The sequence below is a fragment of the Mangifera indica genome, chromosome 4 (assembly GCF_011075055.1).
Source record: "Mangifera indica cultivar Alphonso chromosome 4, CATAS_Mindica_2.1, whole genome shotgun sequence".
Taxonomy (NCBI): domain Eukaryota; kingdom Viridiplantae; phylum Streptophyta; class Magnoliopsida; order Sapindales; family Anacardiaceae; genus Mangifera; species Mangifera indica.
In genome coordinates, this window is record NC_058140.1 from 18932709 (window position 1) to 18953624 (window position 20916).

A 20916-nucleotide genomic window follows, 5' to 3' on the forward strand; every position below is an offset into this window, starting at 1 on the left:
ATGAAATAAGGGTAAATTGTAATGATTTCTAACAATGGAGGTAATTAGAATTTTACAAATGTGATGGCTATTAGGCATGTTAATATACTAATCACATGAAATCATAAGTTTAGGGTTGATTTGACATGTTAAGGGGTAACTGTTAACATTTTACGTCAAGAGAAAGTGAAATTGTGAAATAGATGGTAAAAATAAAAAAGTAATCGTTAGGCGGTTTTGTAATCTACTATAAACTTAGTATGTCTACCTATATACAAACGGTGTAACATATCTAATCAACTAAAAATTTCCAATTTTTTTTTACATAAAACATAGTTAGAGGTTTTGTTTAGTTTTCTTTAATTTGTGATTGAATTTTTTTTAATGAAAATTAAGTAAAATTGAATTTTTCCCATAAATGTTTAATCATGACACAAACAATTTTAGAAGAAAAAAAATTAGTTTGTAGCTTAGAGTAAAAGTAGTAAAACAAATATAAAATTACCTTGTAGCTAAGCTGAGTCTGCTTACAATAAATTTATCAGAAAGAACCATTAGATCATACGGCCTATTAGCTCAGTTGGTTAGAGCGTCGTGCTAATAACGCGAAGGTCGCAGGTTCGAGACCTGCATGGGCCATTTTTCTGTTAATGCGTTTGGGGATTTGGGCCTGTGGATGAGCTTAGGCCCTTTTTCTGAGAAGCTTATAGCGGATTGGGCCCACGTGAAGTAAATTGAAATTTTATGAAAACACAAAATGAACTCATTACTAGTGATTCATAATAAAGTCATTTCATTTCCATAGCCATCTCTTGTAAAACTTTTAGAACTGAATATCAATAAAGCATAAAAAGGTTGCTTGTACTGACTGTAATCAATCTCTTATATTTATTTTTGCATCTTAATCACTTATGTCACAATCTAGTTTAAAAGTTAATCAAAAATTTTAAAATTAATTACATTTAAAATTGACTTAAAAATGATTAAGCCATAAGTTATGATAATCCCAAGTTAAAGACTTACTCTTATAAATCTTTTAATCTAAGAAATTGTCATAAGTCAAAGCAACATCCATTTATATAAACCCAAGAGATCAGTGAGAGTATATGTGGTCACCACGTGATCCATATTTATAATAATAGATGATAACATAGATCTTTGAGACTTGAAGGTCCTAAAACAAAATCCACTTAGGGTTCCATTTTTTTTTCCCAAGACTTTGAAAGAAGACACAGATTCACTTATATGTGCAGCTTGTAAGGCCACGTTGAGCTGAAGATTTGATTCATTGGTTTAATAGAAAGGTAAACGTTTGATGATAATCGATTGTTTGTGGTATTAGCAAGATAGCTCATCTCCCAATGTACCCACATATCCAAAACTCTCTTATTCTTATCTCAACGAAACTTGCTAACCAAAGTTGTTGGCATCTGATTAGACGTGCCAGCCGTATAAGACTAAGCCATTCACATTTGCGTGAGAGGGAGGCCAATCTAGAGTCATGTCCCAATTTTTACACACAAATGTTAGGCAAATAGCAAGTCACATAATAAATCTTAGAAGAAAGGGTAGGCAAGAAGGGAGAGATGGGACTGACGAAAGGAGGACCACCATGTAAGGTTGCTTTAAAAATGCATGGTGTACAACTAAAGAAAAGAACAAAACATGGGACATGTATATATCAATCCAATATCAAATAGAAAATGGCTAGAGGGGACGAAGACATCAGCTTTATTTTGTCAAGTCACGACGCTCATTCTGATCTTCACCAGCCGCCTAACGGGCCTCATTCTTGTGGCCATCCTGCTATCGATTTCCTCTTGTAGGTCCTCCATGGACCTCTGATTTCAGGCACATAATATATCTATTTATATATATACACATACGCTTGTTTTAATATCTTTGCCACCTTTCTTCTTTCTACATATCCAACTTGCGGTTCGCAATCAGTTTGGCCACACTTCCAGTACATATATGAACACCTGATATCACCATTTTTATGATCCATGTGAGATTTTTTATGCTGCTGAGGTGACTGTTCACGGACACTGTCGGTAATATGAAACAATGTGTGTTCTTATCAAAATGGTGTTCAATTATAACAAGTACAGCATATCTTTGTTGAGAAAGATGACAGCCAAGAATCTTAAGACCATTGGTGAACTGAATTTGTTAATATTGCTTCAAAATTGACTTGACTTTATATTTACTACTAAGGCTGTTTGATGTACACCAAATGCTGAAACTCCACCACAAATCATGACGTCATACTTGCCACGTGTGCTCCCCTGATTCGTCATCCATGCACGTGTGCTCGTGCCCACACGCACGCCGGGTTGACACCATTGTTCCCTACATGACAGCATCAGGGGATGGGAATTTGTGTTTTAATGTGCCAAAGACTAACGACCCAATTTCTCAAAAGAAAGAAAGATGTTTACACCTCTCCTTCCTCTTCTTTACACTTAAAAAAATGCACTAATATTTTCCCTTTTTTCTTCCCTTTGGTGGGACTGCACAAATTGTAAATTATCATCACACACACATATTTATTAAGTGTGTGCACATATATATGTATGTATGTATGTATTCTTCTATATCTTGATATCCTATGATATAGACGGAGAGATCAAGAAAAGAAAATTGCACAATCTTGCATATATTTACAACATGTCTTCAATGAATGAATGTTTGTAGTGGATTATTTTCCTGTTCGTTAGCTTCATTGCACTTGCACATGAAAATTCCAAAAGGAATAAACATAGAGGTAGGGCTACCTTGTCCCTCCAATCCAACAATAATCTTTTGCTTTGTTCAAAGAGCACTGACAAACAAAGAGAAGCATATACGATTAATTACTTTATATTGGGCATCAAGTTAAGATTAATTAGATCTAAACTGGCTAAATTGAACTTAATTACTTTATACTGGGCAAGGACAATTAGTGATAATGAAATTTGCAGGATTGAAGTATATTTAGAGTCAAGTTGGAAATGGGTTATTGGGTTGTATGTCATATTTCACATTTCTCTTTTCATGTAAAACAACTAATTCACACCATTGGAGTAGTGTATTGATGAGGAGGTTCTCCAAAATAACTCAGAAGAAAATGGAGCAAAGGAATATTATATTTATCTTTTCCCCACTCAGGCTGACCATTAATATTTGCTATCTCCATCAAAAAATTAAACTCAACCCCATAACTCTCCCAAAGAGGAAGCATTTCAGATTTTTCTGGGCCATGCATATAAGATTTATGACAGTCAAAAGATATATCTTAGCAAACAAATTGTCTTTCCTTTAATTTGATGTCATTAAAGGTTCCATTTTATTAAAGAGTGAGTTCTAAGCCTTAAAAGAAGGGTGAGAGAGAGACGGTGTATGTGTGTGTGTGTGTGTGTGTGTGTGTGTGTGTGTGTATGTATATATGTATATATATCTCTATTATGATATACATGAACGTAAACTTATAGTAGTGTATATGTATAGTACATGATGACATTCATGTTTCATAATTCTTTCACATAGCCATTGCCAACACCCACTTGAAAAGAAATCCCACTAAAAGAAAACTTGAACCCTAGAATCCAAGGAAACACAGATCTTTGCCCCCCACCATGCCCACCATAACCTCTGGTATGAGAAGGATAACAGCTTAATCCTCTTGTACCCCACTTCATTTGTATAACTAAAGCACAATTTTCACTATCAGCATGGGACCTCTCCAAAAACCTCCAAAAACATTCTTCATCATATAAAATTATTATTGACTGTGCACTTGATTATTATAAAGCTATCCTCTCCCACTACTCTCAATCATTTCAAAGTCTAATCTCATTCCCTCTACAATCTCTCACGAAATTCTCCTTTTATTTTTCTTCCCCTCTCTCTTACTATAAGCTTCTTAGTTTTCCCATTTATACCTTCTTCACCCTGTCACTTAACTTCCAAACTCAATTTTCAAACCCCTAATAGAAGTTTCAACAATGTCCATCACGCTTTCAGAAACAGACAAGATTTACAAGAAATCATTCCATCACAGAAATGATTCTGGTGAACTTGACGTTTTTGAGGCTGCCCGCTATTTCTCTGGCTACAATGAAGGTTCTGGTTATCCCTATGCAACTTTTTCTCAGAAAATCTTGAAAGAAGAGAGACAGGCATGGAGAGGAGGGAGAATCAGCTTGGACGTGCCGATGATGAGAGAATCGCTTCCTCAACATGCTAATCCTGCTTGTTATCAGAAACAGTCTCATCATCATGGTATTGAAAAGCCAATTAAAGAGAAGAAATACAAGCAACCCAGCTCTCCAGGAGGTAGACTTGCTAGTTTCTTGAACTCGCTCTTCAGTCAATCAAGTTCCAAGAAAAAGAAATCAAAATCCTCTACACCGTCCATGAAAGACGATGAGGAGAGCCCTGGTGGAAGAAGAAAAAGGAGGATTAGCATTAGCCATTTCCGAAGCTCGAGTACCACAGATTCAAAGTCGTTGTATTCTTCTTCAAATTCAGGTTTTAGAACACCTCCTCCATATGCACACACACCCACGAAGAGCTACAAGGATTTAAGAAGCTACTCAGATCACAAGCACGTTGTATCTTTGTCAACAAAGCATAATGGACAAGCTCAAGCACTAAAATCTACAGCTTTTCAAAATGAGGTATTGGAAGACAAAAAAATTAATACGGATTTACCTTGGCTGGATGAGAAATTAAAATTCAATAATAATGCATGCTCGGACAAGTACAAGAATTCTGGTAACCATACAGAAAAAGATAGGATTTGGGTTGAAGAAAAAGAATTTAAAAAGTTTAATGAGATTGATGATGGTGCAGATAGTGATTCAAGTTCGGATCTCTTTGAGTTGCAAAATTACGACTTGGGTATATACTCAAATGGTCTGCCTGTGTATGAAACTACGCATATGGATAGCATCAGAAGAGGAGCACCAATTTCCAATGCAGCTCTATGAACTGTGTACATTAATTTTTTACCATTGTTGATGGCTTCCTTGTTCTTATTGTTACTATTAGAAGTTGTGAGAACAAGTTAATGTCCTAGATTTTGCTTCTTTGCCCTACTACTAGTTTCCTTGGAAGTTCTTTCAATATTGCTTTTTTTCCTTTCTGTTTTTCTCAGTATGTACAGTTTGGAATGTTTGTTTGTCTTCGCCTTTTCATTTGGTGATGTTTTGTAAATAGAGTGCAAAGAGCACTAAAAGTCCACCATTGGAGTAACTTATTCGATTGTGCCAAAAACAGTAATTCCCCACTAAAGCAATAAAGAGAAAATGCATTATCGCATTCACACCTTCACTGGATCACTGATAATCTTTCTATATTTTTCGTCCCATCAAATGCAATATATACATTGCCTGCACATGCGATGATCCTAAGCTTTAATGGCAAACATCTCACGACCGACACGAGATTTTGAATTAATATAAATTTATTGTCTTCTTTTCTCTCTTATTATATATCTTTTAAAAGAAAAATGATAATACTTTATCATTTAAATGATTTACTATATGCTAATAGAGACAATCTGTACATATTTCTCTCTGATTTTGTTTCTTCATGAGAAAATATTGAAAATTACACACCCTACCCTTGAATACATGTACATCTTGCATTCATGTGATGAATATATAATTGTAGTTCTTAATTCATAGGGGACCTTAATTAAGGTTTAATACTCTCACAATCTCTCTTAATTACAAACAATAATAATTGTGTGGTTGACGGTAATTTCAAATTAACAAACAAGGCACTGGGGGACCTGCCAAAAAGAAAAAAGAAATTAAAATAAATAAAAGTAAAAGAAATGTACTTAATTAAAGCACTTGTGTACGGACATCATCTCAAGAGCAAACGCTTGTTAATTTGTGGGAAAAGAATTATTGTTCACGTAAATTTTAGTTTAATTTCAAAATTATATTTATAATAAATAAAAAATTTAAACACTTATTTATTTATGATCTAGTTATTATCTAAATTTTTATTTAAAAATAAAAATAAAATCATTATTTTACTCATAAACAATAAAATTTTAAAATTTATATTATTTCCTTTTATATTTTTTAAACTAACACTTTAATTCATTTTCAAAGTTTGAAAAGTTTAAATTTCATCTCTAGGGTTTGTTTCCTTTTCCAACAACTATCATTTCAACCGATGATCGGTACTTTTTACCTATCTCCCAGATCTAATGACAAGGAAAAATGAAGACAACTGTTCATACGCAACGACGAAGGACGATGACAACAAAGAGTTGTCCTTCGTTGTCTAGAAAATGCAATGAAAGATGACTCTTTGTCGTCCTTCATCACATCATCCAGACGAGACCCTTCTTCTCAATCATCGATCGATTCCTTAAGCTACCAGAGATGAAACCCAAAAAAGTGAAAAAATAATTTTTTTAAAGTTTAATCATAAGGATAAATGTGAGTTTTTTAAATTAAGAGAGAAAATTATATGAATTTTTTAGGTTTTAGGGTTTATATATAAAATAACGATTTTATCTCTGTTTCTAAATGAAAATTTAGACGACAGTTAACTCATAAGTGGATATTTGAATTTTTCATCTATCTTGAATATGATTTTAAATTTCGATTAAAATTTGAGTGAAAAGTTCCCCTGTTCCCTTAATTTATCACCTATAACGTAATACGTACATGTAATCTCCAAATAACAACATGGAAACGTGGGATTTGTCCATTTTCTCTGTATCCTAGGGACAAAAAAAAAAAAAAGCTAAAACACATGGTCCTTAGGAAAAAAATAATGCCCGACTTTTGAGTGGATTTGTCTGTAATGCTCCTGTTTTCTCAGCATTAGGGACAAAATCTAATACTAGCAACCTAAATAATTAAAGATTAATTTGGAATAAATTATGGCCCAGCTTTTGAAGCTGATGGTATCGTGGGTGGAATAATAATATAGCTTAAGTAACAAACACTGGCATAGCCATGAATCTTTCTTCCTAATTTTCCATTAACATGGCTCGATCAGCCTGCCTAAGAGTTGGACATCGTCATTTTTGCTTTTAAATTGACATGTAGCACGTGGGATTGTGTCAATATGTACATAAATACACCTTTTGATCATCACCTTTAATTTTTCTTGGTACATAATCATTCAGAATTTACCTAATGTCAAGAACAAACATAATCACATTGAATTGAATATGAAAAAAATAGATAGATGACGAAATTTGGTTGGTGCTGTGTTTGTATAATGCTAAAACACGCGTATAAAGGTGGAAAGTTGGATGGGATGATTGAATCTAAGAATTAATAGGCCTTAGAAAGAAAGAACGAATGAATGATGAAGAAGAAAGGAAAAAGAAACCCATGAAGACGGCATGACAGACGCAACATCTTTCTTGTAATGGAGGGGAGGACCCAATCACTTATCTAGATAGATGAACCTCTTACTTTCTTTTTCTTTTATTAAAGACTTTCATGGAAATGCTCCATTCTACATGGGATGGAAATTAATTTGTGGGTAACAACAGGATGATTAATTATATATAATGAAACGAAGCCTCCTTGTTAATTTGTTGAAAGTATTTGCTCAGATGACGATACTCCAGTAGTAATAATAAGGATGAGATTCTGAATTAATGGAAGTTGGTAAAAGATGAGTGTCAATTTAGGGTTAAATGCAGCCTCATCAGTTTTTACATAAAAAACTCAACTAAATCCATTACCAAACTATTTTCCAAAATCTTCAATTAGCGAAACATTAACAATTAAAGTAAGCACTGCATGGGATACGATCAACGAGATTAATGAAAGGCCAAATGACTTATTCTCACCCATCGTGTGTATGTCCAAATTTTCACATGCAAAATTTTAAAAATTAAATACTCTATATTTTGTTAGAGTTAAAAGTACAAATGATATTCACCGGCTTCTTCTCCCATTAGATGTCCATGCCCAATGACCATTTTTATCGGATGAAGAGATAAAGATGATTCGTCGTCTTCGTCTCTTTAAGACAGACAAAGATGATTCGTCTTTATCCGATCACAAAGACGGTTGATATTTGGTTGTTTAACGCCATCTTTGGTTGTTTGACACTGACGGATGAAAAGCATTGTTTATCTATATTTAGGGGAAAAGCAACCAAATGCTATTTGGTTTGGCTGGTTTCAACCGAATAAAACTGAAGACTGAGAGAGAGAGAGCCGATGAACTCATGGGTGGGAAGATGAAGTTAGTCAGCTAGACTCTAGTTGTCAAAGAAAGAAGAAAAAACCCCTAAGTGAAATTTTTGAATTTTCAAACTTTTGAATGAAAAGAAATTGTTATTTTTTAAAATTAAAGGGGAGAAATGAGAACAAAATTTAATTTTTTAAAATTTGTATTAAATAATTATTTTATTCTTAATCATAATAAAAAATATTTAATATAATAATAAATATTTAAATTTTTGAAATTTTATATATAGAAGTTTCAGAATACATAAAACCTTGGGTTGGAGAAAGTCTTTTGGCCTTAACGAAATAACAAAATACGGTGACCTCCCCTGCAAGATGGTTTGTGACGTAAATAAATTTCTGCTTTTATAACCTGTAAATTATTCTAATATATATGGGATTATTTACATCATATTCCCCCATATATTTATTTCAATTAATGGATGGACCATTGTTATTAATGTTTTAAAATTAATCCGACCATTAAGAAGAAGAAAATAGGGGCTAGAATTACGAACACCCAATGACCAACCAATGACAACCACCCAAAAGAACCCATTCCTGAAGAAGACGAAGAAGAAGAAGAAGCCAGCTTAAAATTCGAAAATTTAGTATTCGTACTTACAGTAAATTCCTGCTCTTCCGTTGGATGAAACTGGAATAACCAACAGAAACTAGGGCTTCACTTAGTTAACATTATCAGTATGGGTGATCTTCATTATTGGTTGAACTCGAAAAAATCTCATCATAGTTTACAATTTGAGGTCGTTCATATATTGGGTCGAAGATACCCAACACACTAGCCCAATCTTTAATCAAGGACAGGCCTACATCTGTGTCATTCAAGGCCTACATCTGTTGTCCTGAAATTAGCTCCCTATTTTGTTGTTATAGATTTTGCTTACCAATTTCTCAAATAGTTCCTCATTTCATCCTTAGTTACCTGATTTGTCTCGTATTGTGAAGTCCATATGTCAATTTACGCATACACCGACCGACAGTTGAACATTATTGTGCTTTCAAATGCTGAGTACAATTTCTATGCAAATATGTGCCTAATGGGATGGAGATTGGGCTAGTTGTTTGGACACTTGTTGATCAATTACTGGTTGTTGAATTGTTTTTTTTTCTTAGTCATTTGGTATACAAAGCCTTTGAAGTTTTTTTGTAACATAAGTCAACCATTATCACTGCCTCGAATCCACACACAAAGCAACAATCGAAATATATTTTCATTGACTACCATTTTGTTCACAAATTGGTGGCTTAAGGTTCTGTATGACCAAAATTTGTTCTTTCCATTTTTTTGTTTGTTGTCGAACTAACTAACCTTGTAGTGATCAAATAATATTTTTAATTGTTGTGTTACTTCTCTATTTCTTAGAGAAGTTAAGATACTCAAATAAAAAAATATGAATTTGAAACTCAAATAAAGATATTAAAATTAAATTTTCAATAAAATTATGTGTACCTATTTTGGTACACAATTTATGTACACAGATAAAGTGTTATCATATGATTGACTGTTTCTTTATCATATGATGACACATGTTTTAAAATCATCTAATTATATGATGATACATCACTGTGTATATGAATTGTGTATCAAAAATGGGTATACATAGTATTGCTCTTAAATTTTTTATTTATTTGATATTATAAAAGGAAAAAAAAGCCAGAGGACAACTTCTCATCCAAAGTATGTTATTTTTACAAGTTTTCTTTCGTTAATTTTAAAAATCTTATTTACCTATATGTGAACGGTTAAAATTAACTATTTCAAATGTAAAATCATTATTTTGTCTGTATTATTAAAAGTAAATTTAAATTTTATTTTATTTTTCCCCTAAACTTTAAAAACTAATAATTTTCTCTAACCTAAGTTTTCAAAAACAACATTTTTTCCCTTAGGGTTGTTAATTTTTTAGATTTAATTTTTCAATAATATTTCTTCTTCTCCGATGACCTCCAGGTGACATCTTTTTTTTTTTATAACCTCTAGGTGACGTCTCTTTCTCTTTAATACAATCTTCTTCTGACTATTTTCTTATATATCAGTGTCTAATGACTCGTCTTCGTCGAAACGATATCAGGAGAATCGTCAAAAGGAGACTGTATAAGAGAGAAAGAGATATTGTCTAGAGATCATTGAAGAGGAAGAAACGTTGTCAAAAAATTGAATCTGAAAATTAAAATCTTAGAAGAAAAAATGTTGTTTTTGAAAGTTTGCATTGAAAAAAAAATATTAACTTTTAAAATAAAAAAAATTAACGAGAAAAAAGTTAAAAAAATAATATGCTTTATCTGAGAAATATTCCTTTAGCAAAAAAAAAAAAAAAGAAGAAGAAGAAGATGGGACTTCGAGTGGTTGATTAGGATACTTGCACTCTCGTGATGTGATAGAGTTTGGCCTTGTACACGTAAAACAAGTAAAAGCAACACATTGAGATAATGTCAGGCACGCACAGGCAGGGTACCCAGTCCCTTGCCCCTGGCCTTAATGTTGTATTTTGGACTCAACTTCCCCGCATTTGAGTGGTACATTTTGGTAGGCTATGATCTCTTCTACCCACATTAATTGGACACGTGCAAAGGCTTGGATGGTTGTGTCGGTAACATCTTTGGGTTTCTAAGAGGGGCAGTTGCATTATTGACAACTTTTAACAGATGGAGTGGCAGGTGGCAGATAGCAGACTGGGCAGAACAGGGTGGGGGCGGGGCAAGCTGGGCTTGCTGGCCTTTAGTTGGTGGCATTCAAGCAATTAAAAAGTCTGTGTGTGCGTGTTTGAAAGGTATAGCTCACCTTGTTGCACAAGGCCGCCCAGATTTAATTTAATTTATTGTAACAAATAATTTTAAAATAAAGAAAAATAATATATTATTATATTATTATTTAATTATTTAATTATTTAATTATATATATGTAATATTTTGCATATTATATTTGTATAATTTTTTTATTTGGTACAATATAATATAATATTAATATTATTTACATATTTTATAGTTCAAATAAATTATATTTTACTATAATATATTTATATTTTTCTTTTTTTTTCCTTTTTTCTTTTTTCTACTTTTGATTGCAGAAAACACAGATGAGAGCCAATTGGAGGAGTTGTGAGTTGCTAGTTGGATGGTTGGTGATGGTGACAAGCACTACCTATGAAAATGAGGCCACTACCATTGTTCATTCCCATGAAAATATGTTTTCCAAGTGTAATGATACCACTTTTAATGTTTAATATCTCCCAATTCAAAATCTTATTGAATCCTCAAGTTTCAACTCAATACAACGGACTATCATATTATCAAAAATTTTTAATGATAAATTTAAATACGATTTGAAAATAATCTTCGATATCATGGCATATCCATCATAATTTGTTATAGAAACAAAAAATCTTGAACAAGCAAATTCGAACTTGGGTTAATCCGAATGGAGCATAATATAGTCAAGTTATTGGTTCATTTCTTGACCAAAAGTGTTCAATTCATTTCTCTTTTAGGACTTACAATGGCAAGCCGTTAGTGGTATCTGATAATTATTGAGACTGGCCTTTGATAACCCTTCAACTAACTCATTTCATTGTGATCCATAAAAGATTGTAAATTTTATTTTTCTAGATAAGCCATGATATCAATGGAGTGAGAGATGAAAAAAATTGAGACACCAAAGTGGAGGAAGATGATGATTACATGGCGGAAACTATTGACTAGACACTATGGCCATACAAATTTTTTTTTTTTTTTTTTAATATAAGTCAAAAAACTTATGCCCACCCCAGGTCAACTTTAAAAAAGCTCAAATACTTATTTATAGGTCAATTTTTGTTTAAAAATCTCAGTTAGAGTAAGAATAAAATTATTATTTAATAAAAAAATTAAAAACTAAAGTTTTATTATATTTTTTCTTTAGATTCAAAAATCTACTATTCCCCTCCCCCCCAACATCTCCCTAAGTTTTGTAGTTTTCCCCTTATTGCTACTCCTTCGGTGACCAGAACTAGCTACCTCCATATTGGTGCTCTTTTTCCTTCTAGACGATGACGAATCGTTAGCCAATTGGAGGTGGGTTGATGATTCGTTGGTGTGAAGACGAAGTAGATTCGTGCGTCGCATAAATATATTTATTTCAACTAATTTGTGTATCGATCAAAATAAACAAATTTATGCGACACACAGATCTACTTCGTCTTCGCTCTAATGAATCGTTTGGCCACCTCCAATTAGTTGTCGATTCTTCATCATCTGATAGAAGGGTGAGCGCTGATATAGAAGTTGGTCAACACTAGTCATCAAGGAGTAGCAATAAAGGAAAACTACAAATTCTAGTTGGGAAATGTTTATTTTTCAAACCTTAGGTGGGGGGAAATGATGATTTTTTAATTTATAAAGAAAAAATATGACAAAACTTTAGTTTTTAAAATTTTTTTATTAAATAATGATTTTATTCCTAATCTTAACTGAAATTTTTAATCAAAATTGACTCATAAATATATATATTTGAATTTTTAAAAATTAACAAGTGAGATTTTAGGATTACATCAAACCTTTAGTGGGAACAAATCTTTTGGCCTTTAATTTGTTCTTCTCATTTTCTTTTTCTTTTTTGCTTTTTGGTCATTGCTCATTTATTTCAATAACTTAAACGGTTTTTCAGGTAATGTTAACACACAAATTGTTGTATTTTTCGTCAGTGTAACCTTCTATCATTTAATTCACCATATATACCCCTTGTATAATTAATTAATGACCACCAACGGAACAGGTTGGACCATTTTTAGGATGGATAAAATTTATTAACTAAGGTTGGAAAATGTTATAAAATTATGGGGGTCTACTGATATTGTTATTTAATTTTCGTAAAAATAAATGATATTTTTGTGTTTCTACTAATTTATATAAAAAAATTAATAGATTTTATTCAGACAGGTGGAAAATAAATATTGCCCCGGCGAAGTTTGGATAGGAAACAATTACTCGGCCTTATTTTAAATGGACGGTACTTGATCGTGATTATGTGCATTACTCTATCAGGGATCCCTGCCATTCAGGACACGTGGCAGGAGATAGACAAACATTCTAAATTTCTAATCAAATGAAATTTAATTTACCTAAATAAATAAAATTGCCCAATTAGGTTTACAAAAACAACCCCAACCCCGACATAACATTCGTGTACAAAATTGGAAATTCAAAAAGCTACAAAAGACTTGGACAGAATGGTCATGCTCTTGAGACCCTGAGCAGCTGCTACTTATAGTGGAAATCATATTGGGCTCACACACTCTTTATGTAATTGCTTATGTATATGTATGTATCCCCTTCCTTCCACCATCCCAATTTAAACCCACTCACTGTTTTTGCTTTTCTGGTAACATCCCTCTCTTTTTTTTTGTTTTTGGTTTCTTTCTTCTTGCTATTTCTTACTGTATGTCGAGGATCTGTTGTTTGGTTACTCTTACACTGTAAGAAATTGCAAGTACACTTACTTACTCTCTTATATTTTTTTAATGATATTTTAATGCTTTTATCTTCTATAGGAGAGTTCTCAGTTATTAAGCTTTTTACTCTGCTTCTTGGGATTTTGAGAGTGAAAAGTGGTTGATATTTCTGATTCTAAAACATTGCTGGGTTTTGCATTTCGAGTTTTTTTAATCAGTTCATGCTTGGTTGCTGAAAATTTTGAAGAAATGAATCGAATACAAGTTTAAAGTTGATTTTTCTCAATTTTTTTAAAAAAATTTTTAGCACAATTGCTTCTATGCTGTATTTGTTATAGAGTATTTGATTTATACTGAGGTTGAACGAGTTTGTTTCTTGTTTTTTTTGCAGTTCTTGTGTATCAGTTGCTTGGCTTTTGGAGTGATTAGTCTCGTTTCTTGAATTGTGATTAGAAGTTGGAACTATTAAATAGTTTGTGCAGCTTTGGTAAACTGTTCTATGGTGGAATCTTGGAGCTATTCTTCCGAAGGGAAAGGCCTTTTGTTTTCTGATGAAGTAGACTTACCAGTTGACTCTTTTTCTAGAAGTAGAAAAACATTTCATAGAATGGGAAAGTAAACCCTCTTATACTTTTGATATTAACAAGCTTATTTCAGATAGTGATACTGTAAAGGATATGGAATTTATGGACCTTGGTTTGACTGATGTGACTAGAAAATCTTTCATTAGTAGCACAAGCGGAGGTCCAATGAAGGGTGAAGTTAGTTGTGATTCTAGAAAAAGAGTGACTAGTCCTTCTTGTCTGGTCACTTCAAGTTCATTTTTTGGGGAAGAGGAATCTGGATCAAAAATTTCAAGTTCTTGTATGGAATCCAATAGTCAGAATTCATCATTTATTGATTTAAAGCTAGGGAATTTGGTTGATTGTGTAGATACGCAGAATGGTGAATTTCGGAAAGAGAAGTCGGTTGTATCTATTGTGCCTCCATCTTTGACTGCAAAGAAAGCTCGTTCAATGAGTTCATGCTCTCAAACTCCCCTCTGCCAAGTTTATGGCTGTAATAGAGATCTTAGCTCCTCAAAGGATTACCACAAAAGGCATAAAGTTTGTGAGGTTCACACGAAGACTCCCAAAGTAATAGTTAATGGCTATGAGCAAAGGTTTTGCCAGCAGTGTAGCAGGTTGGTTTTTCTTTTTCTCTCTTTCTAGCCTTTACTCTTCTTTTATTATATTTAAGTTCTGATTGATACTGAAGCGGCTACTATTTTGAGCTTGCATTATTATTCCCATATTGCACTTAAATTGGCTCATAGCTATGGTCCAACCTCATTTTGTATATTCTGCATGAATAACTCAGAACTTGCAATTCATTTGGGAAAAATTATAATGTGTTAAGCAGGGAGTATTAATTAGAAACAGATAAAAATTCATTTGCCTATGAAAACAGGATGTACCCAAAGCGAAAAGGGAGGCAATGAAACAAGCTAAAAATGTTACTCTGCCTATAAGAAATCCACGAGATAGCAACTTCTTGACTGTCTCTCCTTCTACACAGAATATATATACCCAGAAAAATTCTCACTTCGTCTTCTCCTTCCAAGTGTATGAAAACTTTTCCTTCAAACAGATGAGCCTTTAGTACTATTTGTATTCACAAGGAAACTTCTTTTAGTTTTGTGAACCGCACCTTGAAACACCAAGTCTAGCTCAAAAAATACAGAACACAAAGAGAGTGAAAAGCAAATGTCACATTTCGTAAGTAATAAGTGAAACCAGAAGACAGTTGACAGTTTGGCGTGCTGAGGAATCTTTTGCTTGGTTTTGTTTTCAATCAGAATTTGCACTTAGGTGATATTAATGGAATTTCCTTCAGTGCTTACCAATTGCAAGACGTAGCTAAACCATCTGGGCTATATTCCTTAAAGCATGTACATTTGGTATCTTGGAGTCATAGACCATTATAGTATCCTTGTCAAAGGAAGTTTGAGCTTTATTAATTGTGGCAAAGGGTTCATGGAGAAAAAATAAAAGGTAATTTGACTGTTGGAATAATCCCTCTGCTTAGTCAGAACTTAAATCACTTTGAATGAGATGATCAAACAGTGAGAAATCAAGATTACATCTTTAGAGTCCTTTGCAAGTATTAAGGTCTTTAGTGCTGCATTCACTTTGGTATGTGGGTTACTTTGCTATGACAATTGTGCCTCAAAATTTATGGTAATATTACATCTTTTACATTATCTATCCTTAATTATATGAATGAAGAATCTATTATTAGTCTGCTTTGCTTTGTACATTACAATTTATTCTGGTTGATTCACTACGTATTGATGATCAAGGTTTTTGGTTAAACAGGTTTCATTTGCTGGCTGAATTTGATGATAGTAAACGCAGTTGTCGTAAACGCCTGGCAGGCCACAATGAGCGTAGGAGAAAGCCTCAATTCAATATCCTCTCTGGTAAATCGCATAAGTTGCTGCAATCATATCAAGGTATGAAGAATAAGTGCTATAATATCAACTAAGAAAATATGAGTTACATTTGTGTATAATTGAAGATGTATAAGCTCCTCCTCCCTCAAAGATCTAAGGAGGTTACATTTATATCCACATATTTTAAATTTGTGTAAATGTTTTTATGTAGATTCTGCCTCTGCTGTGATCTGCATCATCTGCAACATTACTAACTTGTTTTGCATGGGTTTATGGATAATAATCAATTTTATATTTGATGCAAGTCCTTTTACTTGTACTTATATTTTTTTCTATCTGGCATCAACTCTTACAGGAAAAATGTTTTCAGTGCATTGAATACACCTTGTTTCATTCTGTTAATATATGGTTCAGTGTTTTTTTTTTTTTTTTGCTTCCTTTTTGTCCAATAGTTTTTATGGTTTTTATGCATATGCCCTGTAAATAAATGTTCTGTTCTGATTTTACCCATTTTGCTTTTAGACTTGTTAAATTAACTGAACCTGACATTGATGCACATTGACAAAATTCTGTACGATAAGTTTTTTCTTTTCAGTCTAGTGGATGCATCAGAGACATGTTGTATCTTATAACTGATATAAAAAAGACAAACCCATCCTTGCTAAGATTTGTTGTCTTAAGATCATGCTTTAAGTACTTTGTCATTAGACGATGTCTATTGGTCCTTAATACCACTCTATAGATATAACATATCCCATTGCCTTAAGCCTTTTGAGCAGGTCAAGGTTTGCGGCTATAAAAAAACTTCCATCTTTGGAGAGTCCTTATTCCAAATTTAGAAATGGCCAAGTCATCAACCATTGTGGTTTCTCTTACTTCACTTTATGCAGTGATCATGAGTATATATAATTTAGAATCAGTAAAAGAAGCCAATAATGCCCACTAAAATCCATTTATTACTAATCTGGCTGGCATTAACTAGTAATGGGGTACAAAGAAATGTTATCATAAAAGTCTTGACAGCAACACTGTTATGTTGTGGTTACACATCAGTTACGTCTCTTTGTCCTTTATTGTTGTTATGTATAAATGGGAGCCTTGTATAAGATAATTGAAAAAGCTTGAAGCATATAGATAAAAACAAAACTACTTTTTTGTAAAGAAGAATGAATTCATTTTGCCCCAGAATAACATGCTCAAATAAGGAATAATAACTAGAACTATTGGAATTAATGGTTTTTCAACATAATATCTTAACCTCTTCAATTAACATAACCAATTAATTCCTAAAATTTTGAGTCCTGAAAGTGTTTGTCTTCAATTAACTAAACTAGCACATAGAGTTGGTGGGGCCTGTGTTTGCATGAATGTGTACGTTTATATGATAGCATCCATATGATAAGTCTGTTAATTGATTTTAGCATGTAATTGAAGGGCTTCATTATTGTTTAACTCTAATTTAAGAGGATCTCTAATGAACATTAGCTTCTGCAGTCAATGACATGGAATTTATTGGGAGCTACTTCAAGGTAGTATGAATGCAGTTGAATTATGAATCATGATATGATAATGCTGTAGTAAAGCACTGTATATAAGCAATATTAATAGTTATCTTAAAGTCATGAGAGCTTTACATGTTGCAGACTAGTTCTAAGGCTCATCAAGTGACCAATAATTAATTACTCATTGTTTGTGAAGTAAATTAAGCTTAAAATTCTCATAGACTAGAGTACTCTCAATTTAATCTTACACACTCTGAAACCTTTAGAAGATCACCAAGTAACCTTAGATAATCAACTGCTGATACTTGTTTCAAAACTTCACATTTTCCATTTGTAAACAGAAATTTATTTTTTTATTACTGTTTAAAATATATAGGTTCAGCAGGCACCAAATTTCTGGGGACTTCATTACCAAAAGGAGCATCCTTTGTTTTCCCAGAATCATTTCCAGAGGGCATTCTTTTCCCTGAAAGCAATGAGCAAGCCAATCTATTTCAGCATCTCAAGTTTGAAGAGGAACCATTCTCGTGTCCTCAATTTGCAACACCGATCTCGAATGGGCAACTACTAACAAAATCTATCATCTATCTACAAGGCAATGAGAAACAACACCCATGGGCAACTGAAAGCTATAATGTTTATAATATGTCATCGACTGTTCAAGAATCACCTGAGATTTCACACTCCAGTTGTGCTCTCTCTCTTCTGTCAGCTCATTCACACAACTTTTCAAGCCATTCATCAGGAAATCAAATCCCTAGGCCTTTGATCAATCAAACCAGCCATGTCCAACATAATCTGGACCTAAATTTCAACAAAGCTGTGGATTTAATGTCTTTGGAAAGATATGCAACAGATGGCTTGTATTCATCAGGAATGAACTCTGTGGATGGTGCTCAGACAAGCTCCATCATGGTTCCTGATGCTGGGCATGCTGTTGAATTGGAAGTCGAAGCAGGCGGAGTTTTTCAAGAGTCTGATCCTATAAAGGCCAAGTACTTTCTCCCTCCTGAAGATGGGTCCACTGTTGATTTGATACAACTTTCATCACATCTAAAAAGAGTGGAGCAACAGAGGAATTGCATGCAATACAAGCAGCAAAATGATGATTTGTGCTGTTTCTCAGCCTCTTAAGCTGTAAATGAGGTACATATGCATTAGCATGTGAATACTTGTTAGATAATTAGATTTCAACATGCTTAGGGAGTAGAACATTGCCCATGAATGCATTTCATATGAATAAATGATCTGTTGGACTGAAATTTTAAGTTAAAATTGTAGATAAGAAATAAAATTATAATATAATTTAAATTTCTTGTTTAAAAAGTTGTCTGAAAACTTAAAGCATTTTGAATTACATCTGCAATACTGAATTTCTATGAAGAATATCTAAAGAAAAATGTCACAGGACACTTAAACAAACTGTGAGCCTAGACGTGTTTTTACTGATTTATCTTATTCGCCTCAACGAGTGAATGATATTGATTGTTTTTGTGCAGGTTATTGGAGCCTATTGAGATACTTAGCAAAAAGAGTTATAGCCGCACATGCTTGCGCAATGTTAAAATGCTGTTAGACACTTCAGATGCAATATATTGATAGTGCGCTCCTTTTTCTATTAAGTATATAACAGGAAAAACTATCTAGGTTTTCTTATTGTGAAGTCCTTTTTCGCATCAGTTAACTCCTTTGCCCTTTTAGTCTACATGCAGTTATCGTTTCAATGAAGGATTCAATATCAGACTATGCAACTACTGTATCAGTTGAGCCTGTTGAAAACTTTCGGCTGTTTTTGGTTTATGATTGAAAAGGCATATGAGTATGAGCTTGGTCTTTTTCTAAACAATTTTACTTCTAACAAGAGAAGGATTATGCTGGTTTTAAAAATCGAGTTACCACTTATGCTACTAGTAGCTAAACTGAAGAGTTTTACTCATCTCCCATTCCCCAAAGTACATAACTTTGGTTGGAGTGAAGGGACAAGCTAAAAGTTAGGATGAATATACAACTTAGAAGGCTTGATAAAGGAATCCTGAGCCATTGACGCATATTTTTTTAGTAGAAAAGACTTTGATATCAGATTCTACTTAGTTTTTTTATATTATTTATCATAAAAAGGTTATACATGCTTGAGCAACTAGATGAACAAGCTCTTATAAAAAACCACCAGCTTTATTTATACTATCCAAAATTCTTGGAGTTTTGAGGAGTCAAGTTTCCACATTGTTATTGCATTGCATCGAGAGCCAAAAGTGGGGTGCTCAGTCACGCCTGTTTGTAAATTGAATGTGGTAGTGAGTTGTGAAAGGCTAAATCTCAAAGGTCTCAAGAATGAGGCCATCAATCACAATGGGAGTGGCACTTTTATTATTCCTGAGAGTATCAACTTGATTATGAGCTGCCAAATCCTCAGATCCACCATATGTGTATATATATATATATATATATATATGTGTGTGTGTGTGCATGCTTCCAATATTTTAAACCAATAGACGTCACTGATGATGCATGTTAATGCCACTTAATGACTATTTGCAAACATAAATAACTCAATTAATATAATAATTAGATGCCATACTGTAAGGGTATCATAGGATCATTCATAACAGAATCAAGCAGGAGGAATTGTACAATCATGTACAATTCCTGTAGCTAGTGGGTAGCAAATGCACGATTATGGGATACTGCAGTTTTACAATTGAAAGACTGTTAATTTAGTTATCAACTCATGTGGAATCGTAATAGTATATTATGACAAAAGTAATATTATGCATACTTACTTTGAATATACAAATATGTATACATATACAAATAGGTATATATTATGTGTGTCATTACGTGATTATATGTTATTTTATTTTTAATTCAAAATCATTCAATTACATACTCTCTTGCACATGCCGTAGTGACTGTTCTAACTTTTAGAAATGCTAACATTTGCTAATTGTAACTTGTAGAAATATATTGAGTTTATAATTGTGGAAATCAAAACCATATTACATAAATCCAATTAATTTGTGTTAAGTTTCAATCTACCACACTAATATATCACTCACTTATATTATTTTTATTTGATGTGAGACTCGTTATTCTTTAATACTCTCTCTCAAATGTAATTACTATAAATTATTTGACTATATATTGAACCTGTAAGTGTGAAGATCAAAATCTATATTACACAAAATCTATTAACTGATATGAAAGTTCAATCTATCATACTTATATACCATTTACTTATATTAATTTTATTTGATGTGAGATTCTTTACGCTCCAATATAGCAATTTAATATAACTAAGACCAAAAAAAATAAGCTAATTTTAATTGTCTATCATTACTCTTATAAGTTGGA

General features: G+C 32.8%; 2 protein-coding genes and 1 non-coding gene across 3 annotated transcripts; all 3 read left to right on the forward strand.

Annotated features, from left to right (window-relative positions):
• The first annotated feature begins 544 nt into the window (after positions 1-544).
• TRNAI-AAU lies at positions 545-618 on the forward strand. The gene has a single exon. It is a non-coding gene; the product is annotated as a tRNA-Ile (tRNA).
• Positions 619-3759: 3141 nt separating this feature from the next.
• LOC123214160 (protein BIG GRAIN 1-like E) lies at positions 3760-5295 on the forward strand. The gene has a single exon (XM_044633908.1). The coding sequence runs from the start codon at positions 3966-3968 to the stop codon at positions 4950-4952; it is 987 nt and encodes a 328-aa protein (XP_044489843.1). The 5' UTR covers positions 3760-3965; the 3' UTR covers positions 4953-5295.
• Positions 5296-13440: 8145 nt separating this feature from the next.
• On the forward strand, positions 13441-19419 carry LOC123214161 (squamosa promoter-binding-like protein 6). Its single transcript, XM_044633910.1, is given in 6 exon segments — positions 13441-13559; positions 14021-14227; positions 14229-14812; positions 15987-16123; positions 17942-18711; positions 19065-19419. Coding segments are annotated over 4 exon segments (1578 nt in total). The 5' UTR covers positions 13441-13559; positions 14021-14128; the 3' UTR covers positions 18700-18711; positions 19065-19419.
• The last annotated feature ends 1497 nt before the right edge of the window (positions 19420-20916 follow it).